Source organism: Zeus faber, assembly GCF_960531495.2.
Source record: "Zeus faber genome assembly, chromosome: 1".
In the NCBI taxonomy this organism is placed as follows: domain Eukaryota; kingdom Metazoa; phylum Chordata; class Actinopteri; order Zeiformes; family Zeidae; genus Zeus; species Zeus faber.
Genome location: NC_137193.1, coordinates 47437745 through 47465590, shown reverse-complemented (window position 1 = coordinate 47465590; position 27846 = coordinate 47437745). Strand labels below are relative to the sequence as shown.

Genomic DNA, 27846 nt, shown 5'->3' with positions numbered 1-27846 from the left:
GTTTAGTGATTTTTCTATACATATTGATTCTGAATATTTGAAATGGTTTCAATACTCATTTTCCACACTATCGAGATACCGGTAGCAGCTGCTTCCTCGCTCTCTCTTCTCTCTCTCACAGTCACACACACCCCGCTGCAGCATCCACATAGCCCTGCCTCCTCTCAGTCACTTGCTGTCTTCACTCGTCTCATGTGTTCCGGTTTGTTATGGTGTTAGCTGATTAATGATGGCAAGTGCAGAGCCTCTGTGACCGGTTTTGAAAGAAAGAAAGAGTTTGGAAATACTTCGCATTTGAGGTAGAACGTAAACCTAAGTCAGAGAATTGGAGTGACGTTTCATTTTTCTCCTCCAGACAGTGCTGCATTCCCATGGTGGTTTTCCTGTGTTTTTAATTTAGATGTATTTATTTTTGTGTGTTTCCTAACTTGAATGAAACAAAATTTTAAAACACAACTCAGTTAAGGGACTGTCCTGCACTGGGGCACGGCCGGGTCCGGGGTTGGGTCCGCGTAGCCGTTGCCCGGCCTGCTGCACCCCTGCGTTGACATCCAGGTGCCCTGCACTTAGCACACTCGGCTACGTGGATGGGAGCTCGGGGCTTGCGGCCTGGTGGGGCATCCGGCAGGTTGTGGTGGGGCGGGCCTCCTTCTTGCCCTGGAGGGTGTGGGGGCTCCGCTGGCTCCCCTGGCTTGCGGGCGGTTCAGGCAGGGTGCAGGGTCGGTCCATTGGCGCGGGACCTGGCTCCGGGTCTGCAGTCCATGCCTGACATTCGCGGCCCGGGTTCTGTGCCTGTGGCTGCGTCTTGTGCCTGCACATGGGGGTGGGTTGTATGTGTGCCCCTCAAGGGTGCAGGGAGAGTCCCCTCGCCTGTTCCGGGACTGGTTTATGCTCCTTGGGCTGGGTGTGGCTCTGGGCTGGGGGGTCTTCTGTGGCTGCAGGGCATAATGCTTGGGGCTTTCCCGCAACCGTGAGGTGTCTGTATGGCTGCGGGCCTCAGGGGTGGCTTCGCGGCCTTCTCCACTGCTTGGAGGCTCTACAATATAATACCGACCCTATACACTCATCAGAGGCACACACACACCACCAGCACCCGCTTTGAACACACCTTAAACACGCGGAAGAGGCAGGAAGAGGCCACATGCTGAATTGCTGTTCCAGTTTTCCTGGTCTTAATTAACTCGGTTTTGCTGATACATGTTGTCGTCCGATGTTTCTATGTTTATGTTTTTCCATGTACATGTTGTTGTTTGGTTCTATGTCAATTTGTCTCAACCGTGGTGATTCTCCCCCTTTTGGAGTAGTGATTAGTTGTTTAAAGACCAAAACATAGTAAGATCGTTCTCCAAAGTGGGGGATTTGCGACTGTTCTGTGTTACAAAAAGCTGTGCTCTTGTCATTTCACAGATCATCCACAGGTTTGAGTTATTGGAGCATTTCTTAATGATCAAAGAATTAATAAAGAGTTGCATTGCAGGTTGAGAACTTGAACTCCACTTGCAGACTAACTCTGTCCTAGATGCAATGGCATACGCATACTCTGTGTTGTATACCAAGCCTGTTGACAGCACAAGTTAAAAAAAAAAAGTTAACGAACGAAAACACAAAACAAACAGAAGCACTGCGTGTCCCGAGCACATGTCTCCCAAATGCATTCCATTACTATAGGACTTAATTTAGTAAAAACTGGATGTTTTTGTGTAAATACTTTACTTGTAAATAATAAATCCTGTACTTCTCTAATGGGGAGACTCTCTTTCCCCACTATACTATAATATGACACCTTTAATATTTAATATTATACTTTACTTTAATACCTTAATTAAGACTTTAATATTTTTTATACATTTTTTTATTGTCTCTAATTATTTACTTTTCATTCATAATGTTTTTTTTGAACAAAGTTTAGTTTTTTTATTACCTGTGGACTTTTACTTAGTTGATACATTTTTTATTTAAAATAAGTGCACTGCAGAGACAATGCAGACAATAAGATTAGAGTTAAACAAATGTTCATTTAAGTAACTTTGTGTCTCATTTGTTAATATCATTAAATTGTTTTATTTTATTAGATGTAAAAAAACATGATATCTGCATTATATCTTGGCCACCACGCTCTCTAAGGATTGGCATCGGCATTGGCCATTGAAAAACCCATATTGGTCGATCACAAATATTAATGTTCGTATTTGTTGAACCACTTGCACAAAAAAGGTTCTAGGTTTAAAATCTGGATTGAGCAGAACAATAGCAGAACAAATTAGTTACTCAGGGTCTGGCTGCAGGACCATGTGGAGGAACCCCTGGGCCTCGGGACTCCTGCATGTGACATCAGGGGGGTCCCAGTTCAGAGTGCCCTCTCCCACTCGCAGGAGCGTCGTACGGTCCGTCTCACCCACAAATGGGCACCGGCATGTTAGACTGTCAAGGCATAGGGGAAAATCAACAGAAATATTTAATGTATTTAGAATTTAATGCACTTTATACCCCGGCTCATTAGGGTATTGGTAAAATAAGATGCAGGGGCACTTACCATAGATAGGCAATCACACCCACAGACCTGACAGAGAGAACACAAGAGATTTTTGTAATGCAAATTCATGTTGGATAAGGGCAAAATAGCAAACATAGAGTTGTTTCATTATATATACTGTAGTTTTTATAACTTGGTATTCTGGATGTGTGAATTTTACTGTGTCAAAATAAGCAAAATAAGGCAATTTTGTCCATCACAAACAAAAAACGAATAAACTGCCTTCTGCATTGGCTGTCTACATGTTCTACAACTTGCATTGTAATGGTATGTGTGGCAACCCCCTCACCATCTGTCACATAGGTATGTGAAAATATTATCCAAACAAAGGCTGCTAACATATCATGTTTAAGACGATTAAACTCACCAAATATCAGTGGCTATAGTGACCGGTTCTTGGTGGACGATCTCAGGGGCAACAAACTCTGGTGTACCAAACTTGCTGTACTGGTGCCTGGACGTGTCTATTTCCTGGCAGAAGCCAAAGTCACAGATCTTGATCTCGTCTCTGGGCGGATACACCATTAGGATGTTCTCAGGCTGCAAAGATGTAAACAAATATACACAGGCATCATTAGAAAATATAAATATATTTTTAATTACGGAATGTTGAAAGGATCCAAAATCCTACCTTGATGTCCAGGTGCAAGATGTTCATGCTGTGAATATGACCAATTCCCTCAAGGATTTGCTGGATGTATAACTGAACCTAAGAGAAAAATGTAAATTAAACATTATATAATGCTCGTGCTGACAGTGTATAGTGAAACGAAAACCTCTGCACATCCTAATATGCAAATACCTCTTTCTCAGTGACTGATGCTTTCAGCAGCAAATGATCAAGAAGTCCATGACAGCAGCATCTATGCTGTTGTTAGGGAATATTCATTTCAAAGTTTTGCTGATTTTGATTATTTAACTATTATCCTAGTGGTATTAAAATAATGTCAAAAATGTTATTATTTTCGTTTCACTAGTGAATCTATTTCACGAGAATGTTAATGCCTCACTGGACTAATACAATATTGATCACAAGCTGGGCCTTGTTAACCAGAGTCAACACATAATGCACAAGCAACACTGCTCAAAGAAGACTATACATAGAGAGATATGTATTGTCTGTAGTATAAATAAGTATTGTGCAACTCTGCCAACTGTCTCATCATTGATGCTTCTAAAACTATTTTTTGTAATGCTGATGCACATTCATTATGCTTGGCAATTCTTGTGAATCAGATTTCCATTAACATTTCATTTTCAGGATACACCTCAGTGACCAGGACTAGGGTGCGTCTGGTGCAGAAAAAATCCAGCAGACAGGCGACTCTGGGGTGGGCAAGACGGGACAGTAAGTCCCTCTCCTGAAAGGCCCTGGTCCGTGTGCTGCTCCTCAGGGGGAGGAATTTGGCAGCAAACCCTTCGCCTGTCCGTCTGTGGACAACTCGTTTAACTACCCCAAAGGTGCCCCTGCAAGAGCGAAGGTAGTTAAGGTCATTTCAAATCTCTGCAGGTGAAATGGCTGACTAACTTCTGCCGTCAACACCATGAACATACTCACCTTCCAATTTCTTCATGGACGTCATAGACAGAGAATAGTTTCCTCCTCTTACCCAGCTCCACCTCTCTGTCCTGCGACTCCAGCAGACCTACAGAGAAATTAAGACTTCAAATTGTGCATGTACAGTCTTCACAAATGCATCTGCCCAAAATGCTAATCCCACAACAACAAAAAAGCTAATCCCCATTATTCAGGTATTGAGTATTTGTGGAAAAAAAAGTCAAAAAATACATAAGAAAACACCCAGAAAATGTTATTTTATTTGCTACCGACCGCCTGCACAGATCCCCTAGGTTCAGATGGCCCGTTTTGAAAACCCTGGTTTTAGTTCCTGTTGCATTTATGATCAATGTGCTTTTTATTCTGCTGATACATTGTTAAAATGGTACCAATAGAAATCTGTAAAAAAAATGTACTAGTCAGAAAGCATTACAAGAACAAATTTGCTTTGTAGGGGCAGCAGAGCGCCCTTGTACTGCTTGATGTTGTTGTCAAAAGCTCTGAAAATGTTGTTACCTGTAAGAAGATTAAAGGCAATGTCGAAATGTCTATGATCCAATTTGAATTATGTTGACACTTTGCTTTTTTGTATTCACTAACTACTGCATTTGTTATTTAGGCCACCCACCGAATAGTATCAAAAATTTGCTTTCACATCCCTTGTCACAAACTTGCTTTGTTTTATTTTGACATCCACTTACTTGTGAGGCATATTCATTAAAGGGGACCGACTGTATTATGCTTTTCCTTATTTTCTGTCATATATACTGTATACTGTATAATGTTACAATGTTGGATACACTTATAAGACGTGGCCAAAGTGTCAAATAATGGGGTAAACTAATGTCAGCTTGTGCTGGATTTCTTTATATGGTCATCTGCTCCATCCGATCTGCTGTACGTTAAAATAAAACAGAGCCTGGAGTAAAGCTCAAACCCTGTTGGCTCGCAAAACCTGGAACTTGTGCTCAAACCTCATTGGCTCAGAACTAGGGGCATTGCTGCTCATTCACAATTAAAGCTACGCACACTGAAACAGCCTATTTTGGAACAGTCCAGGTTAGAAGCATGTCACAATGGCTTGAATGCATAATCTGAATGGTAGTTTCAGCAAATTACTTCAAAAACATGTTTTGGGGACCTCAGAGACCTATATTAACGTGTGTAAAAAGGAGCATAATGAGTCCCTTTTAAGAAACTGAAACAGCGGAACACTAGCAGTGCAAGCACATTCTTAGTCTTAAAAGTCTAAGAATGTGTCATACCCTCGTCCACTGTGAGTTGGGCGTGACATGAGGCATGGCCAGAGTTGTTGAAGGCGAAGCAGGTGTAAATGCCACTATCCTCCCCCTCGGGGCACAGTACAGTCACTGAGCAGCGGGCACCGTGCTGCGTTATCTCCACATTGTTGTTTCCAGAAAGTTCCTCTCCATCCTCCAATCACAAGACAAAATAAGTGTATGTTTGAGATCTCGTCTTGACAGCTGGCGTTCTTAATCTGTGACCCTAACAAGCCTGAAGAGCTCCTACCTTGTACCACTGTATCTGTGGGGTGGGCCTCCCTGTGACAATGGCAGTGAAAGCTGCTGATTGGCCCGGCTCCACACACAGGTCCTCACTGGGAACTTGTATGGAGGGCGGAGCTGGACAGATGAGAAGATGAGACGTTTCATTTAGATGTCGAAGTGTGGTAACCCCTCAGATTAACCATGCTATTTTGTTGGCTGGAAATTCTGGCGCCCGGTTAAATCCTCATGAACTACAATACCATCCGGAATTTCCTGCAGAGACTCTGAGAAGATTTCTTCCTCCTCTCCTTCTGGGTAATACGGAGGCTCCTGAACAGGCTGCTCCCTGGATGGACGTGAAGCAACAGCCTCCTCAGGGCCGCACGCAGTTCTAAAACAATTACAAGAACATTACAAGGGAAACAATACTTGAAAAACACAGAAAAGCAACGCTTGCTTTAAGCTTTTAGGTACCTTTTGGAAAATAACATGTTACAACTACCACAATTTCATCATCCAATTACAAGATCATGATTGGAAGTAACTTTGAATAACACTATCCTTTTTAACCAGCAAAAAACTACTGTTGGAATTTTTATGGCCAAGATTTTCCAGCATTTGGCCAACGCCTGTTGTTTTTGTTACAATAACGTTGAGCTTGCGTATTTGTGGTATAAACAAGTTTTTAACTCAACTCTTCATTGGTCCCCGGGTTGAAAAACATCTTAGCGATAGAGGTTGGACTGAAGTCCGTTTGCAGCCATGTCTTCACAAGGGCAGTGGACCAGCCCTCCGAGTCCGCGTCTGGCAAAAGCAAAAGTCCTTACATACAGCGTCAAAGAAATCTCACTCTGTTAAACATAGTCACAACATATTGAATAAAGCTACAGGTTTTTATTTTTGTTTGTCTCTTACCTCATCCCTTGAGGGGAATTCCCCATCAACCTACCATATCAACAGAGCGGATCACCTACCCAGCACATGACCATCTCATGTTGGTGCGAGTGAAGAGTTAGCCTGGCATGCGTCAGTCAGGGGAGAACAGGTATCAAGGTGAACAGGTTTGTTATTTGTTACAGTGAAAATGGAAACTTACATGAAAGTGGTCCGTATGAGGAACTTCCTGCTTTGGGACTGATGAACGGAAGGAGGATGACAAGACAATGGATGGGAAACACGTTCGACTGGTGTCAAAAAGTGAAAGTGGAAAACTATTTATGAGTAAATGAGTAATGAGTAAATGCCTTTATAGTGCTAATTCCATCTGATTTAAGTTTCACTCAACTGTATTATTTATTGTATTTTATTGTATTGTATTCCATATAAATTCAAGTTCTATATTAATACAAGTATACAGCGACTATGTACCAGCTATTTAAACTGCATCCTTGTACAGGGTGTCAGCAGGAATCTGAGAGTTAAATTAACTTTTTGATGAGCTGATCTTTGGACAAACCATCTCTCACTTACTCAAAATTGATTGCAGGTAAGAACAAAATTAAATTCTTTATATTTGGTATTAGGTTCAGCGGTAGGCTTAGGGTTTTATAGCATCGGAAATGTTGACTATGACGAAGAAAAACTTGACTCAAGTTGACAACATGAGACAAAATATTTTTGTTGACATTCAGACATAATAAATTCAAATTTTAAACTATTTAACTACTTTAAATGCCTAATATTTGTAAAACAGAAGGGACAACTTTTAAACATTTTTTTACCTGCAAGGATAATTAACTGTTGGTTACTATTATATACAGTATTACATCTTGTTTACTGTGGTTTCTTATGGAACTTTTAGCAGAAGGGACTTCTGGAACACCAAGAACAGCAAAATGAAGTAGAATCGGTCTCCTCCCATTAAACCCACTTCTGGAAATGAGAAAAACGATGAAATGCAACCAAAAACATCCAATACAAGAAATGTATTCATGTCTTTTGATTATCATGGAAGTTGAAAGGAATGTGTATGGGTGTTGAGTGGGTCATTCTTGAAAGAATGAAAAATGACAAGGGTTGAAGGTGAAGGTGGAGGCGAGGTGTTGCATAGTTTTGAAAAGTGAGGAAATGTGATATGATGTCATGGAGGAGTGAGTTGGGGACAATGTCCATGGCATGTGCTTGTGTGACGCTCGATCAAGGATTTCGACAACAACAACAATGTGGTTGCAACCGAGGAGCATCCATTTGCAAACTCTCTCATCACTTTCTATTCCTCTGGGTGCATATTTACCTTGTCCGGCTGATATTTTCCTACCTTTAGGAGACAAGTCCTGGGGTTGGTCGTCCTCAATGTCGATCGATGGAACGTATGTGGGGCAAAGCCCTGCTTTGCACTTGACACAACCCAGCTTGTTCCAAAGCTAAATCAAAAAAATAACCATATATATATGCTGCTTTTTGTAACTGTGCAACTGTGCTGCATTTCACAGAACCTGGAAAACTGTAATATATATCTAAAACAACTGGACCCGTGTATTGCTGCCTATAGCTATATCTATTAGGGGTCCAGCCCACAGTGCCCATTCAAAACACGATAATTAATATTACATGTGTCGTGTGTCCAAATTGCACCAAATTCAACACTGCATGTCCTTGGATCACCAGCAATACACCCAAGTATGAAGTAGATTGAATGAACGGTTGTTGAGATAATCAAAGAACATTCACACAGAGATTCCTTCGTTTATCGGTTAGATAACTTTACTAAGGCATCTCTTACCTCACACTCATAGAGTCCGATGTCAAACTCTGTTGATTTGATGATGGTCAGAGTCAAGATTCCACTGCGAGCATCATTCAGTACCAAGTATTTTCGCAGGTCAGTCAACTCTCTGCCATCTTTCAACCACCTGCCATATACAAACATTTTTTTTTGTGTACTATTGTTACATATAAGACCAAGTTAATAAAATCAAATCTTTATTGTAAATATATTTCTTGTGTTGATATACCTAATGCGTGGTAAAGGAATAGTGAGTGTGGAGCAGGTGAACTGGATATCCTCCCCTTCCATCAAACAGCAGCTTTCCAGCCGACTTAAAAACCTAGGAGGAGCTGGAGAGAAGCATAAATGTATAATCATCCAGGCTACAGAGCTTTGGCTAGTGTAGTATTATCATTAAACCCTTTTTTTTTTTAGACTATTGTTAAAATAAATTGTTTATTTACAGTGAAAAAGATCAGTTATTGGATCAACTTAAAAAAAGTAAAAAAAAAGATAATACTATTTCTTAGGCATTTTTGAGTGTCTCAACTTGAAATTGAGAAATTAAGATGCACATTTTAAGTTGAGGAAACCTAATAATAAAATTAAAGCATTTTTAAGGTGATCCAGTGACTCCATGGAAGCATGGAATCCTATTGCATTGTTTGTTTTTTCCTAATATAACAATATTCTTGATTTACTTCTGGCATCTTCATTTATCTTTCTATTTGTTCACTTTTATTTAATGTTCTTTAAAAGCTCACGTGTACAACAGACACATATAGCCATAAGGGCATCATTTGACACACCGGTTTGACCCTTGACCCCCATGTACAATTGCAACACCATTCTTACCCTCCACCACAACCTCTGCCAGTGTACTAGCATTGCCTATGGAACTGGTTGCATAGCACATGTACTGTCCTGAGTCCTCTGGAGTGACACCATCCAGGATGAGGCTGCAGGTTCCTGTTCGGTCAGCGGTGATGATGTGACGGGGGTCATCCTCCAGGTGCAGACCATCTAGGAAGCAGGAAACCACATTCTATCTGTCAATCTTAAAATAATTCTCTTATCAGCATTGACTCTATCTCATCGTTCCTCTGGAAACTGTTGATTGTTCTCGTTGTTAATCATTTACTTTCTTAGGCCTTGAGGTCTTTGTTAAGGAGCTTAGTGGAATAAAACTGATTCCTCTCCTTATTGATTCGTTATCTTTTCCACAGACCAAAGTTACCATGTAACTGCTCTGGCTGAAATTCCTGAGGAAGATAAGAAAATAAATACATGCTCTGCAGCCCTCTTCTTCATAGAACTACACACTATGTTCTTCCAGCCAACAGTGAAGTAAATAAATAAATAACAATAGTGTAAAATAGTGATGCAAATATATTTTAATTTTTTTTTAAATTTTAAATATTATTTTTTTCATAATTAAAAAAGATATACTGTATATATACATATACTGTGTGTGTGTGTGTGTGTGTATATATATATATATATATATATATATATATATACACACACATATGACATTCTTTGTTTTGCTTTCCATGCCTTTGAGCCAGCTGACCACTGGTGGGGGTGATCCAGTGATCGTGCAGGTCAGCTTGATGGTCTGTCCTATGTTGGTGGTGCAGTTGGACAGGAGTACCTCAAATACCGGCGCACCTTTAACAGACACAAACAGAGACAGAAATCATGAAATAACATATATAGGTCATATTAAGACATACCAAACATTCACATAACAAAGGCATAGAAAGGCTTACTGCTGGCAGGCAGGCTGGAGCGATGCTGCAGCTCCTTCAAGTCCTTGAGCCAGGACAGTTTAACCACGGCAGAGCGGCCCTGCAGCGTGACCCTTCTCACCGAGCCCCTGTGCTCGTGCCACAACCCCAAGGACTTCTCATCTCCTCCCAGGGTCTCCTTTACCTCCACGTCATTCAGCTGGGAGGAAAGGAGGGTGGAAATGTGACTTTTAGAAAAGACTGTTATCAGAGAGAGGAACAAGGCCAGCATCCCATTAACCACTGTTTAATGTAAGTGTGATTTGAGTACTGTGAGGGCCAAACCATGAGTTTTACTACGTTTAAAATTAACAATTTAAAGGTGCAATCGACAACTTTTCTGCCGCTGTCTTTGGGACAGACAGCTTTACGATCGCTCAGAGCGCTCTGTGTAAATGATCAACACCACTTTGCAAATAAGAGAAGAAAGAAGCATTCAAAGAACAGGTCAACTGAAATTGGTACAACTTCAGTTGAATTTTGTTTGTTATGGTTGCATTATCATAGACATATACTGTATACATAGATGCCGCATTGACTGCTTCGGCCCGTTACTGCAATATGCCAACCTTGCTACCATATTGGAATGGGTAAGACAGGCCTGTAAACAAATACAAGTAAATGGGGGAACTGTTTTTTTTCTGGATAAAAAGCACTATAATGTATACAATTTTAAACCCATTTCAGAGTCATTTTTATATTCAAGGGTTTATGATCTACGTGAAGTAGATTGCTTCACCCTCCGTTATTTACACTGATGCTTTCACATTGGTTGACGCACTTCCTATGACATACTGCTGAAAATCCCTAATTTTCCTGGGAGTTTGTACCCGGTGGCAGTCCCAATGCATAGTGATATGAGGGTTATAGGCAACCAATCTAAACACCGATGATGTCATTATTCTATAGTCTGTGCGACTGTGCAATCAACATTAACTTCATAATGATAAGTTAAAGAAAAAAAGTTTTCTATTGCTCCTTTACAATGTTTCATGGAAATGATTGTAGCTATATCCTTTAAATGTTAGAAGTAATGTCTCAATTTCAGAAATGTTGAGAAACATTACAGTGGAAATCCCAATTACGTTTATCTTGTTGAGATGATTAATGGCAGATTTGTACAGAGCAACAATTTGAAAATAATCTATATATCATATTTAAGCATAACGATTACCTTCATCTTGTTCTTGAAAGCATAGGTGTCAGTGTTGGTGCTGGGGTCTCTTTTCAGCTTGCAGAGGACCACACAGTCCTTGAAGAGGAAGACTTGTCTCTGGTGCCCCCTGGAGGCTGTTTTAATTTCTGGAGACTCTTCCCACACTGTGAAGACACCCTAAAAATATACATATAAAAAAATGCAATGATACACTGAGCTCAAAGTACGATATCATATCATAATTCAATAGGTCTTAAATGACAGATGTGCTATTTTTCAATCCAGGCCTTAATTAACATGGTGGTTCCCAACTCTTCATAAGGTCCTGTGAGGTTCCTGTTTTCCAAAAGGAGATTTATCATGAGTTTAAGAATTAAGAATACATATTTTGCCCCATTTAAGCATAGTGAGAAGCTGCAGCAGAGTAGCAAAAGTAAAGCATTCAGTGAGGTTTTGCTATGAACAATTAATATAAACTATATAAATGATGGGAACTAAAATGTTAAGAAGGCCTGGATTTAATGGTGAACGTATTTTGGTGGTTTGAGTAAAATCTTCTTAATTGGTTATTTCGGAAAAGTTGATGATACAGAGATAACAAGAGAGAGGTTATATTTACACTCAGAACACATCTGAATGGGGTGAGAAATGAAATTTTAAAAATATATTTTCTTCCACATAGCCTTTTGCCTTTCCACCTTTTCCACATAGCGTCATCATTTTATAACCATATCATTATCCGTCGTGAAACAGTTTTCATCGCTGCATTTCTCTCAGCCTTTACCAAGTTATACTACGTTACCTGCCGCACAGGCTCGCCCAGGGTGGTAAGGGGGGCAGGGTAGTTCACGATGAGGGAGACCTGGTGCAGGTTGTCCGACCTCCAGGGAAGGCACGACACCATGGAGAAGGCGTCCTCCAGCAGGGAACAATTCTGGCCACTCTTAGCCTTGTTCTTGATCATTTCCTGACAATAAACAGAATGCAGTTCGGTGGAAAAGTCTTTAAGACACACGTGACCTAGATCTAGGTAATTAGGGACCCGGGATCAGAGTGGCTGCATGCCTGTCGCTCGTTGGTTGGTGTAACGAGCAACAGGTTAAAACCCCCGTCCCCACACACACCCAGGACAGAGGAGCCCTGTCATGACCTGTGTCCATCTGCTCCGGGGCTTGTTCTATCAAGCCCCCTCTCCACAATAAACTTGTGTGTTTTCTATAATCACATCGTCTGTGTCTCTGTGCCGGAGGTCCCTGAACACGACACTTGGGTGGCACGTGGTAGGCAAAACTGCCACACTGCCGCTCCTGAACAGGGACTCTCCAGCAAGAGGAAGGGACACAGAAGGGCCGTCCGAAGGCGCCCTGGAGCCACCCGCGGGTCAGGGAGGACATGCAGGCGGTTGGTGAAAGGGAGGAAGATGCGCAGAACAGAAGGTATTGGAGGCAGGTGATCTGCTGTGGTGACCCCTAACGGGAGTAGCCAAAAGAGGGAGAAGAAGTTGGTTTATTTGGTTTAAGTATGGGAACCCTGTTTCAGAGTTCGGTGTTTTATTTATTTTAGGTATAGTAACCCCTATGTCAGAGTCTGTATTTTTTATCTCTGCTTGGAGGGGGGGAGCTTCATCCAGGTATTCTCCCTCGCCTCAGTTTGGTGTATGTGGTTATGGGGGTATGTGGTTTGGGGATGCAGGACACCTGACCTGGATCTAGGTAATTAGGGACCTGGGATCAGAGTGGCTGCATACCTGTCGCTCGTTGGTTGGTGTAACGAGCAACAGGTTAAAACCCCCATCTCCACACACACCCAGGACAGAGGAGCCCTGTCATGACCTGTGTCCATCTGCCCCCTCTTCACAATAAACTTGTGTGTTTTCTACAACCCTAAATAAAAGATGAATCCGTCACATAGGTAATTGTAATGGGAACAATATGAATAAAGCACTGATGTATAAACATTTCAAATGCATACTTTAAATGTATGCATCCAAATGTGTCGTGTTTATGTAGATCAGTTATTCAATTAATTGACTTATGCTATACTGATTATATTAATTGCTGCGCTGTTAGCCAGTGCTAACAGTAGGTGATGGGAGGTGGTTTGATTTTCTACTATTAAATGTGGGGCTGTAAAGCCCTTTGTGGCTGCAACTGTGATTAAGGGTTATTTCAATAACCCTGATATACTCTTACCTTTAACAATGCCTGGTAAGTCTGAATGCGTTCGATGGGTCTCTGGAGGAAAGTGAGGACATCTATTGCTATGCCTTCCGGGTTGCCAGATTCGGTGGTTTCCTAAAGTGTAAATACATCGCAATTATTAAATGTGATAATGTATCTATAACATAAATCATATAATTTCGAAGGCTTATAAAATTCTTTATTGAATATTGCATGAGGTCATTCAGTGCCTGCATTTTTCCAAATCAAATGTCATTTTCAATTTTAATAGTTAGTTTTTAATTTCAAGCAAGTTTTATAAAACAAAAAAATTAGTGGGTAATAATAGTAGAGTATAGGGAGTCTAAAAACAACAACCTGACCTTAAAAAACTGTTTGACAGCCTTGTCAGCGACACAGGCTTCTGCTTGTATTTGTCCGACCATGTAAATAAGATACTTTTCAAAATCCTCAGTTTGCTTGATGAGGTGCATGGCCACATCATCGTCAGTGGCACATTCACTTAGACCAGGAAGAATGGATCTAGATTGACAGTGATACAAAATATAAAACCACAGAATCACTGTACATTAAGTACACATGTATACGACAGTACGACAATGTACACAAACAAGTACATTCTAATCAACTTTTAAAAATATACTATAGTAAACAACCTTTAAAAATAACTATTTTATCCAGTAACAGAGACAAATGCTTGACATTTCAATATATATTTTATAAGGCCATGCTGCTACACATGAGATCATATTTTCAGTCAAAGTCCTTGATTACCCCTCGTGCAGAAGCATGATGTCCTCGATGTTCCTAAAAATGGTTTCTGTCTGGTTCAACACGTTGACAGGGACATGGCGGCTAGCCTCCAGACGATGCAGGTGCCGAGCGGCAAGATCCTTCATCTCCTTCACAAACTCCTCTTCCCCGTGAATCAGACCATCAATCAATTGGCTGAAGATAGAGGGAGAATTTATTTAGACTTAAATGTCTTTCACGTTTTAAACTTTTGATCCATGCATGCATCATAGACCGCATCATACACAAAGACAGGCAATAGTCAAGTGCTAAAAGTGTATCTCTATAGTATACGTATCTCTATATAAATATGGACCATTTTTTGCACAGCAGCAAGCACAGGATCCTAAGCATGAGTAAAGAGTATATGAATAAATATTTATCTTGTGGGTGAATGGTCTTGGATTTTCAAGTCCCTGGCTACCTTAAACTTTAAGTTATTGGTAAAATGCTAAAAAACAGAATGACTGACCTCAGAGTCCTCCTGTACTCCTCTCCTGTAGACCCTATTTCATCCAGCTCCTCTTGAGGGGCTCTTATTGGTGGGAATGTCTCCTAATTAAAGGCAAAATATTGATTTGAGTGTTTTGGCTAATAAAGCAGAAAAAGTGCTGCCATTGGTAAAAATAAAATCATAATACAACTCAATGTTTAACTCTATATGGATTAGGTGATATACAGCTTTTGTAAATGTTTTTGTTCATAGAACTATGATTATAATATAATGATGAGAATCTCTACAGGTAGAAGAACATCTGCATGTCCCACCTTTCTTTTATTTTCCAGATAGGCTGGGCAGACCCATCCCTGTCGTGCAGGGTTGGTTTTGGTGGGTTTGGTTCGAACCAACCACTTGTCCGGGTGGACAGAATCCAGTAACTCTACAAACTGGCCCTCCTTCAGAACAAAGCTGTCCTTATTTCCCCCGCTAGGACTGCAGTCAGCTCTAGCCACATAAATATCAAATGTCTGTGGAAGTAAAAAAAGAAAATTAAAAAATATAAACATATTGCAGAATTTGAGGCATACGCAACGTTGGAGACACTCCTGGTTGGATTGTGTTATACAGTTTGACTTATAATGTTAAAACATTTTCACAAAGGATTTTTACAAAAACTGTTCTTGTTTTTATCAAAACAGTACAGGTGTATGTTTATGCACAGTGCTTAGATACTGTAGGTTCGTACCTAACAGACATTAAAAATAACAATAAGTGAGAACATACCTCTCTTCTATCGCCCTCTCCCTCGGACTCTGATCCAGAGACTGTCCCAGATGGTGTATGGGTACGGTGGTGCTTAGGAGATGGTGTCCTCATTTTCACTTCACATCCACCTGGGAGACAGACAAACATAATTGAAAATAATTATATCGGTAAAAAACAGTGGCACAAAGAAGGAAAGACTGGGAACAACAACATTTAATTTCTTACCTTTGACCTTCAACAGTTTATTTTGTGGTTGTTTTTCAGCAGTCTCGTCTCTTTCATCCTTTGTAACAATTTGAACCTCTGGTTTTGGAACGGGGCTGTATACATATTAACATATACCTTACTTATGTTGTAACAGGATACAGGATAACTATTTAAAACCAGAATGCAAAAACACAATTGTTACATCTGACCTGTAAACTTTTGGGCTGAATTCAACAGGTTCCATGACATCTGGCGCTGTGTCATAGTCAGAGGGACTGGACACTGTGGAAGCAGCGGTTTAGTGGATAAGTGAACAAATATTATCACAAATTACTGTTATAATAATATAATATTATATAATTATAATATTTTTTAAATCACGTGAAGAAACCCTGTTTGTGGCAAAAAGGCAGGTATCGAGCATTGGTTTGAAAGCAGCAACAGCAAGGACCAGCTCAAACAGTCAACATGGCACACTTAAATCTTATCAACCCTTTTCAACCCTTAAAATGAAAGTTATAAAGATTAACATTTTGCTTACTTGAGCTGGCAGCAATGAGTGAGGCTCTCCTCCTCTCCTGCAGGCTCAACTGGGCATCCTGTTCTGTTAGGTTGTAAGCCTCCCAGAGAGAGACATCCTCACTCTCAACATAGCCTTTGGTCTCATTCTCTGAAGGAGCCACCTGGGCTGGAGTCAGGGCTGGCTTCTCAGTCTGGGGCCTTCGCTTGGCTAGGGGTTGAGGCTTTGAGGGGGCTGGTTGGAGAGGAGTAATGGCGGCAAGGGGAGGGTGTACAGTCTTTGTAGTTGCAGTGGGCTGCAAAGGTTGTTCTACTGTTATATTTCCATTATAAGAGGTCACACCAAACTTATTGACAACCTCGCAGGTATAGATACCACTGTCCCTGGTGGTCAGATCTGTCACTACCAATATGCAGGCACCATTTTCTAAATTCTCCATACTGTGTCTCTTGTCAGCTGTTATTTGCTGGCCGTTCTTTAGCCAACGGACTGTGTTGGGTTTTCTGTCCACGACACACTCCAAATGGATGGTACTGCTGAGATCCACATTTTGATTTCCGAAAACCTCCTTAAGGACCGGGCGCATGTCCTTACTGGTCTTGTAGCCTTTAAAGGCTGCCTGGATCTTGATGGCAGCCTCCTGCACCTCTGGTTCATCCTCAATAATAACACTCTCATCTTCACCTGCCTCCATTGATTCTTCTGGTTGCTGAAGCATCTCATGTGAGAGAGGGATTGGGGGCTGAGCTTTTGGCCTTTGGCTGCCACCGACAGTGGTAGCCAAAGGCTGGATGTTGCCGTAGTTATGAGTTTCCTCATCTGGTACCTCTGAGCTGTCCTCTTCAGAGATGTAGAGAAGAGGAACATTGACGCTGACCTTCGGTTGCTCATTCTCCATCCCCATCGACCCGCCTGCATGTTTCTTGCCATGTGCCAATTCATGTTCCTTTCTCAAAGGCTTTACAGAATGTTTGACAGGCTGTTTAATTTCAGCTACCTTCTCTTTCATCTTAGTTTCCTGTATGACAGGCCATTTCTTCTGACTGTCTAGTTTCTCCTCATTGTCATCTCCAACGGGTGTCATCCAGTCTTGCATTACTGGATCTTCCATTTTCATCACTGATACAACTACCTGTTTGTCACCTGGCTGATTTGCCTCCATGTCCCCTGATAGTGTCTTTTCCATTTTCCCCTTAGACTTGGCTTTTGTCCTTACAGGTGGTTTTGGTGGCATTTCCTCTCGTTCTTCAGGCTTCCGTTTGTGCTCTACAAACTCTTTGTCCAAATTTTCTATTAAGGACATTTTTTCCACAGTTTTCAAGCTTTCCTCTGGTTTACACTCTTTCTTTTTCTGGTCCTCTTTAATGTAATTCACTTCCCCCTTCAAAGCTTGCTTCTCACCATTCTCTTTTAGGATAGCTTTTAGTGTTTGGGCTTTCTCTGTTGCCCTTCCTTTAGTTCTGACTGGTGGTTTTAGAATTGCTACTTCTGCCTTGCCTGTTACAATCTCATTTACTGTAGATGTCACCATCTGTCGCCCGATAGTTTCGTTTCCTACAGATTTCAATGGCAGCTCCCTTTGCAAATTCTCTAGCTTTTCAATCTCACTTTCTTTCTGAGGAGGAGTGGCAGGTTTGATCACCTTCACTTCATCTTCTGTTTTATCGCAAGGCCTCACTGGTTGTTTTGGTTTCCTATCATCCCCGCCAGTCTCCACTTCTATGGGAGACCTGAGGAGCCGTTTCCCCTTTTGATCAACCTCAGCCTTTTCTAGATGCCTTGCGGGTTGTGTTTCTTTTTTGTGAGAGTCACTCTCTTTCTCCAGTGACCTTGCTGGCTGCACATGTTTCTCATCAACTTCATTTACATTCCAATCAGGCATCTTCATTTTCTGTACTCCTTCATTGTCTTTCCTCAGTGACCCCATAGGAAGTGTGTCTCTTTGATTTTCATTTATCTTGCCAAGTATAGGCTTTGTACTACTAATCTTTGCCTGTAGATCTTCCTCTTCTTCTTCTTCTTCTTCTTCTTCTTCTTCTTCTTCTTCTTCTTCTCCTTCTTCTTCTTCTTCTTCTACTTCTTCTTCTTCTTCTTCTTCTTCTTCTTCTTCTTCTTCTTCTTCTTCTTCTTCTTCTGGCTGCATTATCCATGTTTGGGGTACACCAAGTTTGACAGCCTCTTGAGGAACAGATTTGGCACCTTGAGAACCAGGCTGGAACTTTTCTACAGCACCTTTGGGTTTGGTAACAATCTCCTTAGCAGAATGCAAAACCTGAGGAGGCTCTGCTTTCGGCGTGACAGGTACCAGTTCTATGGAAGACAATAGGGTATATAAAGATATAACAAGCCAAAAACTAGTGACTAACTCATATTGTTTTGCTGAATGTGTAAATTATTTATGTACAAACCTTTAACTGACAGACTGGCAGTGCTCTCTACCACTCCTGCCTGACATGAGTAGCTGCCACTGTCCTCTGGTTTGAGCTCCTTGATGTGCAGCTGGAGCAGGCAGCCATCCTGCTTCATCTCATACTTCCTGTTGGCTCTGAGAGGAAGCCTGTTCTTCCTCCACTGCACTGTCAGTCCAGGCTGAGGAGGCTTAGACAGCTCACAGATCAGAGAGGCAGCACCTCCCTCTTCAGCCTCCACATTCTGTAAGTCATTCTTGAAAGATGGAGGGAGTTCTGGAAGAGATATGGAGGTGCAGTGAAATCTTTAACATATTGGGTCTTATAGAATCTGTACTTGAAACATGTGATTATTAGTAAAAATAATATCTATCGACAGCTTTATTGGCTTCAGTGGCTGGTTTTACCTTGTATACTGTACACAATTGAAGGAAGTTTTATACCAACTAGAAATGTGTCAAGTTTTACTAAACAGGTCAGATAATTACAGTAAATACTGTTTATGTAGATGTTGTTCAGGCTCAGTGAATGACCTGTGATTTGCCTTTGAATGACCTGCCACTCACTCAATCTGAAGTGAGAAAATCACATGAAATCTTCTACAAAAATATGTCACAAAATACAAACCTTTAACTGACAGACTGGCAGTGGTCTCTACTACTCCTGCCTGACATGAGTAGCTGCCACTGTCCTCTGGTTTGAGCTCCTTCATGTGCAGCAGGAGCAGGCAGCCATCCTGCTTCATCTCATACTTCCTGTTGGCTCTGAGAGGAAGCCTGTTCTTCCTCCACTGCACTGTCAGTCCAGGCTGAGGAGGCTTAGACAGCTCACAGATCAGAGAGGCAGCACCTCCCTCCTCAGCCTCCACATTCTGTAAGTCCTTCTTGAAAGATGGAGGGAGTTCTGGAAGAGATATGGAGGTGCAGTGAAATCTTTAACATATTGGGTCTTATAGAATCTGTACTTGAAACATGTGATTATTGGTAAAAATAATATCTATCGACAGCTTTATTGGCTTCAGTGGCTGGTTTTACCTTGTATACTGTACACAATTGAAGGAAGTTTTATACCAACTAGAAATGTGTCAAGTTTTACTAGACAGGTCAGATAATTACAGTAAATACTGTTTATGTAGATGTTGTTCAGGCTCAGTGAATGACCTGTGATTTGCCTTTGAATGACCTGCCACTCACTCAATCTGAAGTGAGAAAATCACATGAAATCTTCTACAAAAATATGTCACAAAATACAAACCTTTAACTGACAGACTGGCAGTGGTCTCTACTACTCCTGCCTGACATGAGTAGCTGCCACTGTCCTCTGGTTTGAGCTCCTTGATGTGCAGCTGGAGCAGGCAGCCATCCTGCTTCATCTCATACTTCCTGTTGGCTCTGAGAGGAAGCCTGTTCTTCCTCCACTGCACTGTCAGTCCAGGCTGAGGAGGCTTAGACAGCTCACAGATCAGAGCGGCAGCACCTCCCTCCTCAGCCTCGGCATTCTGTAAGTCCTTCTTGAAAGATGGAGGGAGTTCTGGAAGGGATAGAGAGGCCCAGCAAAATATTTTGTATTATAGAAGAACATATGAGAATGACATTATATATATCGTAACTGGTTTAAATAGTCTGAAAATGTTTTTTAAATACTTTTCTGCTAGTTTTGGTGGTGGATCTTAATGTTGAAGTTCATTTTATTTCTCAATGATATGACTATATGACTGGCCTTTGAATTAATGTATTGGCATTTCCAGTAATTACTTTCTAAAATGAGATTGAACAATACAGAAAGCATTAGGGCTGTCCCCAAATAGTCGGCTTAACGTTCGTCGATGAGAAGAGTCTTAGACGACACCAGCTGCTCCTTGTCAAGATTAACCCTATATGACTGGACCCATGTATCAATCACTAGAGAGCTTTTAATTTGAAACAAATCTTAACAAAAATTAATGTTCAGTCTCCTTGCCGATGTCTCCTTGAGCAAGATGCTTAACCCCTTAACTGCTCCCTGGGCGCCAATATATGGCAGCCCACTGCTCCTAGATATGTTAGTTACTAGGATGGTAAAATGCAGAGAAATGCATTTTGTTCCCTCAATACTTGAACTCTGTGCATTGACAATAAATTGAATTTAATCTAATCTAATAGGGATGTTCTTAATGACTAACTTCCCTGACGTTTAAATGGAAGTCGGCTGCGCCCCCTAAGGGGAGCAGCTGAAAGAAGAGGATTCTTGGTGGTGGAATGAGGAACTAAAGGAGCAGCTATGAGGATAAACACTGATGATTATCTTGATAAAGAGCATGACATTGAGAAAAGTGTGCCACATATGACTTCAATGGTGGCTGAATGATTTGAGCAGAAGCATATAGGAGAAATGATGCAAGAAGCGGTGTCAGCCATAGATAAACAATTATGGTTGGACCGAGGGGCCACACAAGAGTCTACTGGTCTGTGGAGAAATCATGACGGACTGATGGTAGCACCCCCTGACCTACTAGGTCTCATGATTCAGGAAGCACACAGGTTAGCCCATGTTGCAAGGGGGGAGGTAAGAAGAAAAATCACAAAAGAGTATTGTTTTCGGGCACTGTACTTGCTTGAGCAAATTGATTATGTCCTAGGCAGATGTACAATCGGTCTTAAAAACAATGTTCAGAGGGGCTTGAAGAGTCCACCTGGTCACATTCCAACTCCGACAGGTCTCATGCGTGAGTTGGTCTTGGATTTTATTGACATGATAAGACGAGTAGGAGGTAAAAGATACATGTTAGTCGTCGTGGATAGATTTTCACGGTGGACTGAATCATGTCCAACCAAGGGTTAAGATGCTCAGTCAGTTGCCAAGCCAAGTTTTTGTGTCATGAGGTCATAAGCAGGTGGGGACTTCCAGGTTGCATATCTTCAGACAATGGGAAAGAATTTGTGGATAAAACAGTAAAATTAATTCTGTAAAAAATGGGAATTAAACAACGTCTAGGAGCTGTTTATCATTCGCTAGGCAAAGCTGTGAAAAAATGAATGGTGTGCTGAAAAATCGTATTGTTAAAATCTGTCAGCACACAGGACTGAATTGGGTAGAGGCGCTTCCGTTGGCATTAATGGTGTGTCGTTCAAGTGGGCTCCGTGAGTTGCGCATGACCCCCCATGAGTTGGCTACAGGTAGACGGATGCCAACACCTTGTTTGTGCACAAGTGGAAAGGGTCCAAGTCTAGCCCTTTTAGAAGATGAAATGCGAGTATATGATAACTATATGGCTGCACTGCATAAAAGAAAACACACATATGTCTCTGACAGGAAAAACAAGAGGAGGAGCTCACACTAGGAGAGAAATATCCATTCTGAATATCTGATTCCGTCATATACTCAAGTCTATTTTTAACTGAGAAAATGCATGGACAAAGGAGGAAAAGGAAAATGTTAATCATATATTGGAATAATGTAAGTATAATGCAAAAGTGAAATTATTATACTGTATTTGATGTGTGTGCAAGATACTGGCTGGTGAATTTTTCTTTCAGGACCAGTCTGAGGGTGGCTGTGTCCACAGATCCTAATAGCCTAATGGACTTGAAAACTCAAACATGGACATTCAAAAATGGAGGATGAAAATGGACGACGGACCCTGAATGAGGACATCATGATCAGGAGTGTCGAGTGAAATAGCATTAAAAGTTGATAGTGTTAAAAAGCAACAATTCAATACATACATATGTGTTATGCATGTTTTAATAATATTGGAGTTTGTTTATTACAATATAACCTGTATTATGGATGAAAAGACTGTACTCTACAGTAGCTATTTTTAGCAAGACATATTACTTTGATTTAGTATTGTTTTCTTTGAAGTTTTGTGACAGGGTGAAATGAATATATTGGGACCTCAGGTGTTTTCTTGTTTTGCAGGGTTTTGAGGGACATTGATGATAGGCAGGGAAAGGTTTACTGGAAGGTCCGATGGGTCGACCAGCCTGACTTTGGACAACATTTTTGATTTATTTCTGAGGTTCTGAATGTATGCATTTATATGTAACATCCTGTACAGTTTTCCCTTCTTCATTGCGGTTAATTGATATGGAGTGCAATAGGTGGTTGCCTGGGGCAGAGGGACTGTGAGAGAATTTTCCTGTCTCGATTGTTTGTTGAAAGAACTAAGAAAGGAAGCTGCCAGATGGGTTTTTCACTCTCACACTCCACAAATTTATTGTATTGCTAAGACTAAGCATGTTCCAAAGGGTATATAATAATCAGTCTGTTTGTTAGTATGTGATTTCTATTAAGCCAATTAACGACATAAGTTCAATTACTCTTCTCTCTGTCGAGACTTTGTGTAGTCTCGAAGGGGGGAAATATAAGGTGTCTAAGAATGTGTGGCGTCCCAAGACAGTACCCATTGTATAAGATAATTATTAACAGACAGTGCCAGGGGTCTCAAGAGAGAGAGGGAGGCCATTGTCAGGGGTCCCGGTGATAAGGGAGGTGGAATGTGACCTGTGACCTATATAGGGGAATTAGATGGTCAACATTGTCTTTGTAGGGCAACCAAATGGTCAATATTGTCTTTGGACAAGCTTAAAAGAACCCGCCCAAGTTTCACCCGGCAGAGAATCCATCCGGCTCAGTTCTCTCCTAGACGCCCATAGCAAGTCTGGTCTGATGCTGTTCTTTTGTAATAAACCTATTATTTTACTCAAGTCAGCGTCAGCGGTCACTCCTTCTTCATCAATACATCAAATTAATCGAGAAACTACATCTGCTTGAAATACATTTACATTTACACACACCTTTGACTGATACGGTAGCAGTGGTCTCTGCCACTCCTGCCTGACATGAGTAGCTGCCACTGTCCTCTGGTTTGAGCTCCTTGATGTGCAGCTGGAGCAGGCAGCCATCCTGCTTCATCTCATACTTCCTGTTTGCTCTCAGAGGAAGCCTGTTCTTCCTCCACTGCACTGTCAGTCCAGGCTGAGGAGGCTTAGACAGCTCACAGATCAGAGAGGCGGCACCTCCCTCCTCAGCCTCAGCGTTCTGTAAGTCCTTCTTAATAGATGGAGGGAGTTCTGCAAGGGATAGTGAGGCACAGTGAAATATTTCACATATTTTGTGTTAGAGAAGAACATACCAGAATTACATTAGATATATCGTAACTGGTTTAAATAGAGTTTTTAAATGTTTTGTAATGCTTTTCTTGCAAGTTTTCATCGTTGATCTTAATGTTGAATTTAATTTTATTTCTCAATGATTGAAGTGCAGTATATGACTGGCCTTTGAATTCAAGTATTGGCATTTTCCAGTAATTACTTTCTAAAATTACATTAATCAGTATAGAATGCACTAGAGCTGCCCCCAAAATGTCAACCAAACGTTCGTCGACAAGAACAGTCTGAATTGATCATGTTTTTTATTGTTTGGTTGAGCGCAGGAAAACGAAAAAACTCCATTCGGGAGCTGAGCCTTGTTAAAATAAACCTTAAAACCGATATGGCTGGACCCATGTATCAAACGCTCGAGGGTTTTAATTTAAAACAAATTTTAACAAAAATAAATATTCACTCTCCTTGCTGGTCCTTCTGACAAATTCAGAAGAATAATTACAGCTTTTGATGGTTTGCTGGTAATCAACAGGCGGCTCTCTTGTTGCATGCGCGCCGCACAGTGCTTTTGAATTACATTTCTATTTGAAAGGCTGGTTATTTAGTTATTGTGTCGATGGTACTGGTAAATTAACAAAATGTGGAGTCGCCTTGCTGGTTTTTCAGACACATTCAGAATAGCGATGTTCTTAGTGACTCACTTCCCTGACTTTTAAACGGAAATTTGAACTTAGAGTAGTCTACCAGTCTAAAAGACAGTAAAAAATATTGCGTATATTCTAAAAAATATTGTGTATAGTATAAGAGCCATTTGTAACAGTTAATCACATTCTTCAATAACCAAATCATATTTTAAATTCCCCTACGGACCGGATGGAGGCCGGCCAGAGGCCCGAGCCCCAGAGGACCTGGGATGGGGAAGGAGCAGTGAGCGTGAGTCTGTGGCCCAGGGAAATGTGCCCAACAAGGCCTCCCTGACGAGGATATGCCGATGCCAGGAAAATGATCTTCTGTACGCCACATTTCAGTGCAAATAATATAAATATGTAAATTAAATGTGTACAATAATAAAATAACAATAGGGCCTAATAAATTTAACCAATGTAATGTTTAACTGGTGTAATAATGGTGTTGTAACATTTGTCTTGTAAATTATTTTTTATTTTAAACGCTGGTTATTAGGTATTGTATTTATCTGTAATGTAGCACAGTGTTAACAATGTAAGTTATAATATTCTTTGTCAGTCCTGAAGCTCAAACCATTTTTTGATACCCCAAAAACACATTTAATTAAATGAATTAATATCATAAACGTGTGATGATTGGTCGACTAATGACTTGAACTGACGACTAATAGTCAATAAGGAAAATCTTTAGTCAAGGGCAGCCCTAGAACGCACACCCCTTTCACCCACAGAATGAAAAGCATTGCTACCTCATGAAATCTGCTTGAAATACATTTACATTGACACACACCTTTGACTGTTACAGTAGAGGTGGTCTCTGCCACTCCTGCCTGACATGAGTAGCTGCCACTGTCCTCTGGTTTGAGCTCCTTGATGTGCAGCTGGAGCAGGCAGCCATCCTGCTTCATCTCATACTTCCTGTTGGCTCTGAGAGGAAGCCTGTTCTTTCTCCACTGCACCGTCAGTCCAGGCTGAGGAGGCTTAGACAGCTCACAGATCAGAGAGGCAGCACCTCCCTCCTCAGCCTCCACATTTTGTAAGTCCTTCTTGATAGATGGAGGGAGTTCTGGAAGAGATGGGGAGGTGCAGTGAAATATTTGACATATTGGGTGTTATAGAATCTGTACTTGAAACATGTGATTACTGTTGAAAATAATATCTACTGACAACTTTATGGCCTTCAATGGCTGGTTTTACCTTGTTTATACGATTGAAGGAAGTTTTATACCAACTAAAAATGTGTCTAAAAAAGTTTTACTAGACAGTTCAGATAATTACAGTAACAACTGTTTATGTAGATGTTGTTCCGCCTCAGTGAATGACCTCTGTGATTTGCCTTTGAATAACCTGCCACTCACTCAATCTGACGTGAGAAAATCACATGAAATCTGCTCCAAAAATATGTCCCAAAGCACAAACCTTTAACTGAGAGACTGGCAGTGGTCTCTACCACTCCTGCCTGACATGAGTAGCTGCCACTGTCCTCTGGTTTGAGCTCCTTGATGTGCAGCTGGAGCAGGCAGCCATCCTGCTTCATCTCATACTTCCTGTTGGCTCTCAGAGGAAGCCTGTTCTTCCTCCACTGCACTGTCAGTCCAGGGTGAGGAGGCTTAGACAGCTCACAGATCAGAGAGGCAGCACCTCCCTCCTCAGCCTCCACATTCTGTAAGTCCTTCTTGAAAGATGGAGGGAGTTCTGGAAGATTCAAGATTCAAGACTATACTTGAAACCTGTGATTACTAGCAAAAATAATATCTATCGACAGCTTTATTGGCTTCAATGGCTTGTTTTACCTTGTTGACACGATTGAAGGAAGTTTTTATACAACAAGTTTTAATAGACAGGTCAGATGATTACAGTATAGACTGTTTATGTAGATGTTGTTCAGTCTCAGAAAATGACCTGTGATTTGCCTTTGAATGACCTGCCACTCATTCAATCTGAAGTGAGGAAATCACATGAAATCTTCTACAAAAATATGTCACAAAGCACAAACCTTTAACTGACAGACTGGCAGTGCTCTCTACCACTCCTGCCTGACATGAGTAGCTGCCACTGTCCTCTGGTTTGAGCTCCGTCATGTGAAGCTGGAGCAGGCAGCCATCCTGCTTCATCTCATACTTCCTGTTGGCTCTCAGAGGAAGCCTGTTCTTCCTCCACTGCACTGTCAGTCCAGGCTGAGGAGGCTTAGACAGCTCACAGATCAGAGAGGCAGCACCTCCCTCCTCAGTCTCCACATTCTGTAAGTCCTTCTTGAAACTTAGAGGGAGTTCTAGAAGGGACGATTAGGAAGGACAATTTGATGGTTCATCTTTGCTCTAAAATGAACTTCTTTTGGAATTCTAGATGATGTATGTAAGGTTGCTTCTACAACATTTGTGTGGTCTATCTTCTACCTGCTCTTCATCCTGTAAAATGTCCAAAACAATTGTAACATGCTCAAACCTTTTACGAATACAGAAGCAGAAGTCTCTTCCTCTCCTGCGTGACATGAGTAGCTGCCACTATCCTCTGGTTTCAGCTCCTTGATATGGAGCTGGAACAGGCAGCCATCTTGCTTCATTTCGTACTTTCTGTTGGCTTTCAGTGGCAGTCTGTTCTTCCTCCACTGCACCAATACTCCAGGCTGAGGAGGCTTCGACAGCTCGCAGATCAGGGAAGCAGAACCTCCCTCCTCAGCCTCCAAGCTTTGTAAGTCCTCCTGGAAGAATGGAGGGAGCTCTGGAAAAATGGTTGGTTGAAAAAAAATCAATATACTGTGTTTCATAGGATAAGTAGTTATAACATGAACTGACCCTCCCTGTAAAGTACAACTCTGGTGGTTAATTCTGTACAAATGTGGTATTACACAATCATAGGAATGCATGTTTGGATAATTTAAGTGAAGATGCAACATCCAAACATTGAGATTGCTATTCCAAAAAGTATAAGTTTTAATAACAGCTGCCAATGGATACAAATTATGCATTTTTTAACCATCAGATTTCTATAGCACAGAAACAGCTCGTCACATATACCATGCTGATAGCAAATGTTGCTGGGTAACCTTCCTTCTTGGCACGTCTGCATTTCAGTTATGCATTTAACATGGGGGTGGTAGCTCAGGAGGTAGAGCTGATCGTCTAGTAATCTAAAGGTTGCTGGTTCGATCCCAGGCTCCTCCTGCTAGCATGCTGTAGTGTCCTTGAGCAAGACACTTAACCCCTAATTGCTGCGTCCGTCGGTGTTTGAATAATTGTAAGTCGCTTTGGATAAAAGCGTCTGCTAAATGACTAAAATGTTAACATTGTGGACACACAGTTTGTCGCCTATTGACTATGGTGTCCCACAAGGGTCAGTCCTTGGCCACCTCCTTTTTTTTCTTCTACATGTTCCCCGTACCCAAATATTAGTGTGTGCTGATTTATCATGGTTATGCTGGCAGCACCTTGCTGCACCTTGCCAGATGCAGAGAAGCTTGCCCATGGTTTCATCTGCTCCTACAGCATATATTCAGTACCATATAAT

The 27846-nt window shown here is 41.3% G+C and overlaps 1 protein-coding gene across 4 annotated transcripts in view; it reads right to left on the bottom strand.

Annotated features, from left to right (window-relative positions):
* obscna (obscurin, cytoskeletal calmodulin and titin-interacting RhoGEF a) overlaps positions 1-27846 on the bottom strand; it is a 67944-nt gene that overhangs the window by 8759 nt on the left and 31339 nt on the right. For all 4 annotated transcript variants that reach the window (XM_080003604.1, XM_080003606.1, XM_080003605.1 and 1 more), the window contains exons 31-66: positions 26785-27060; positions 26336-26611; positions 25759-26034; positions 25130-25405; positions 23345-23620; positions 19821-20096; positions 19194-19469; positions 18567-18842; positions 16180-18468; positions 15848-15920; positions 15657-15751; positions 15450-15559; positions 14993-15193; positions 14697-14779; positions 14207-14380; positions 13795-13954; positions 13445-13546; positions 12055-12219; positions 11271-11429; positions 10079-10256; positions 9864-9977; positions 9162-9329; positions 8554-8656; positions 8322-8451; positions 7857-7962; positions 6295-6403; positions 5860-5990; positions 5622-5734; positions 5357-5525; positions 4092-4179; positions 3800-4000; positions 3336-3396; positions 3165-3242; positions 2901-3073; positions 2534-2560; positions 2269-2421 (exon numbers count right to left, since the gene is read on the bottom strand). In XM_080003604.1, the coding sequence (XP_079859730.1) occupies positions 2269-2421; positions 2534-2560; positions 2901-3073; positions 3165-3242; positions 3336-3396; positions 3800-4000; positions 4092-4179; positions 5357-5525; positions 5622-5734; positions 5860-5990; positions 6295-6403; positions 7857-7962; positions 8322-8451; positions 8554-8656; positions 9162-9329; positions 9864-9977; positions 10079-10256; positions 11271-11429; positions 12055-12219; positions 13445-13546; positions 13795-13954; positions 14207-14380; positions 14697-14779; positions 14993-15193; positions 15450-15559; positions 15657-15751; positions 15848-15920; positions 16180-18468; positions 18567-18842; positions 19194-19469; positions 19821-20096; positions 23345-23620; positions 25130-25405; positions 25759-26034; positions 26336-26611; positions 26785-27060 (7921 nt within the window). The remainder of the gene's footprint in view (positions 1-2268; positions 2422-2533; positions 2561-2900; positions 3074-3164; positions 3243-3335; positions 3397-3799; positions 4001-4091; positions 4180-5356; positions 5526-5621; positions 5735-5859; positions 5991-6294; positions 6404-7856; positions 7963-8321; positions 8452-8553; positions 8657-9161; positions 9330-9863; positions 9978-10078; positions 10257-11270; positions 11430-12054; positions 12220-13444; positions 13547-13794; positions 13955-14206; positions 14381-14696; positions 14780-14992; positions 15194-15449; positions 15560-15656; positions 15752-15847; positions 15921-16179; positions 18469-18566; positions 18843-19193; positions 19470-19820; positions 20097-23344; positions 23621-25129; positions 25406-25758; positions 26035-26335; positions 26612-26784; positions 27061-27846) is intronic.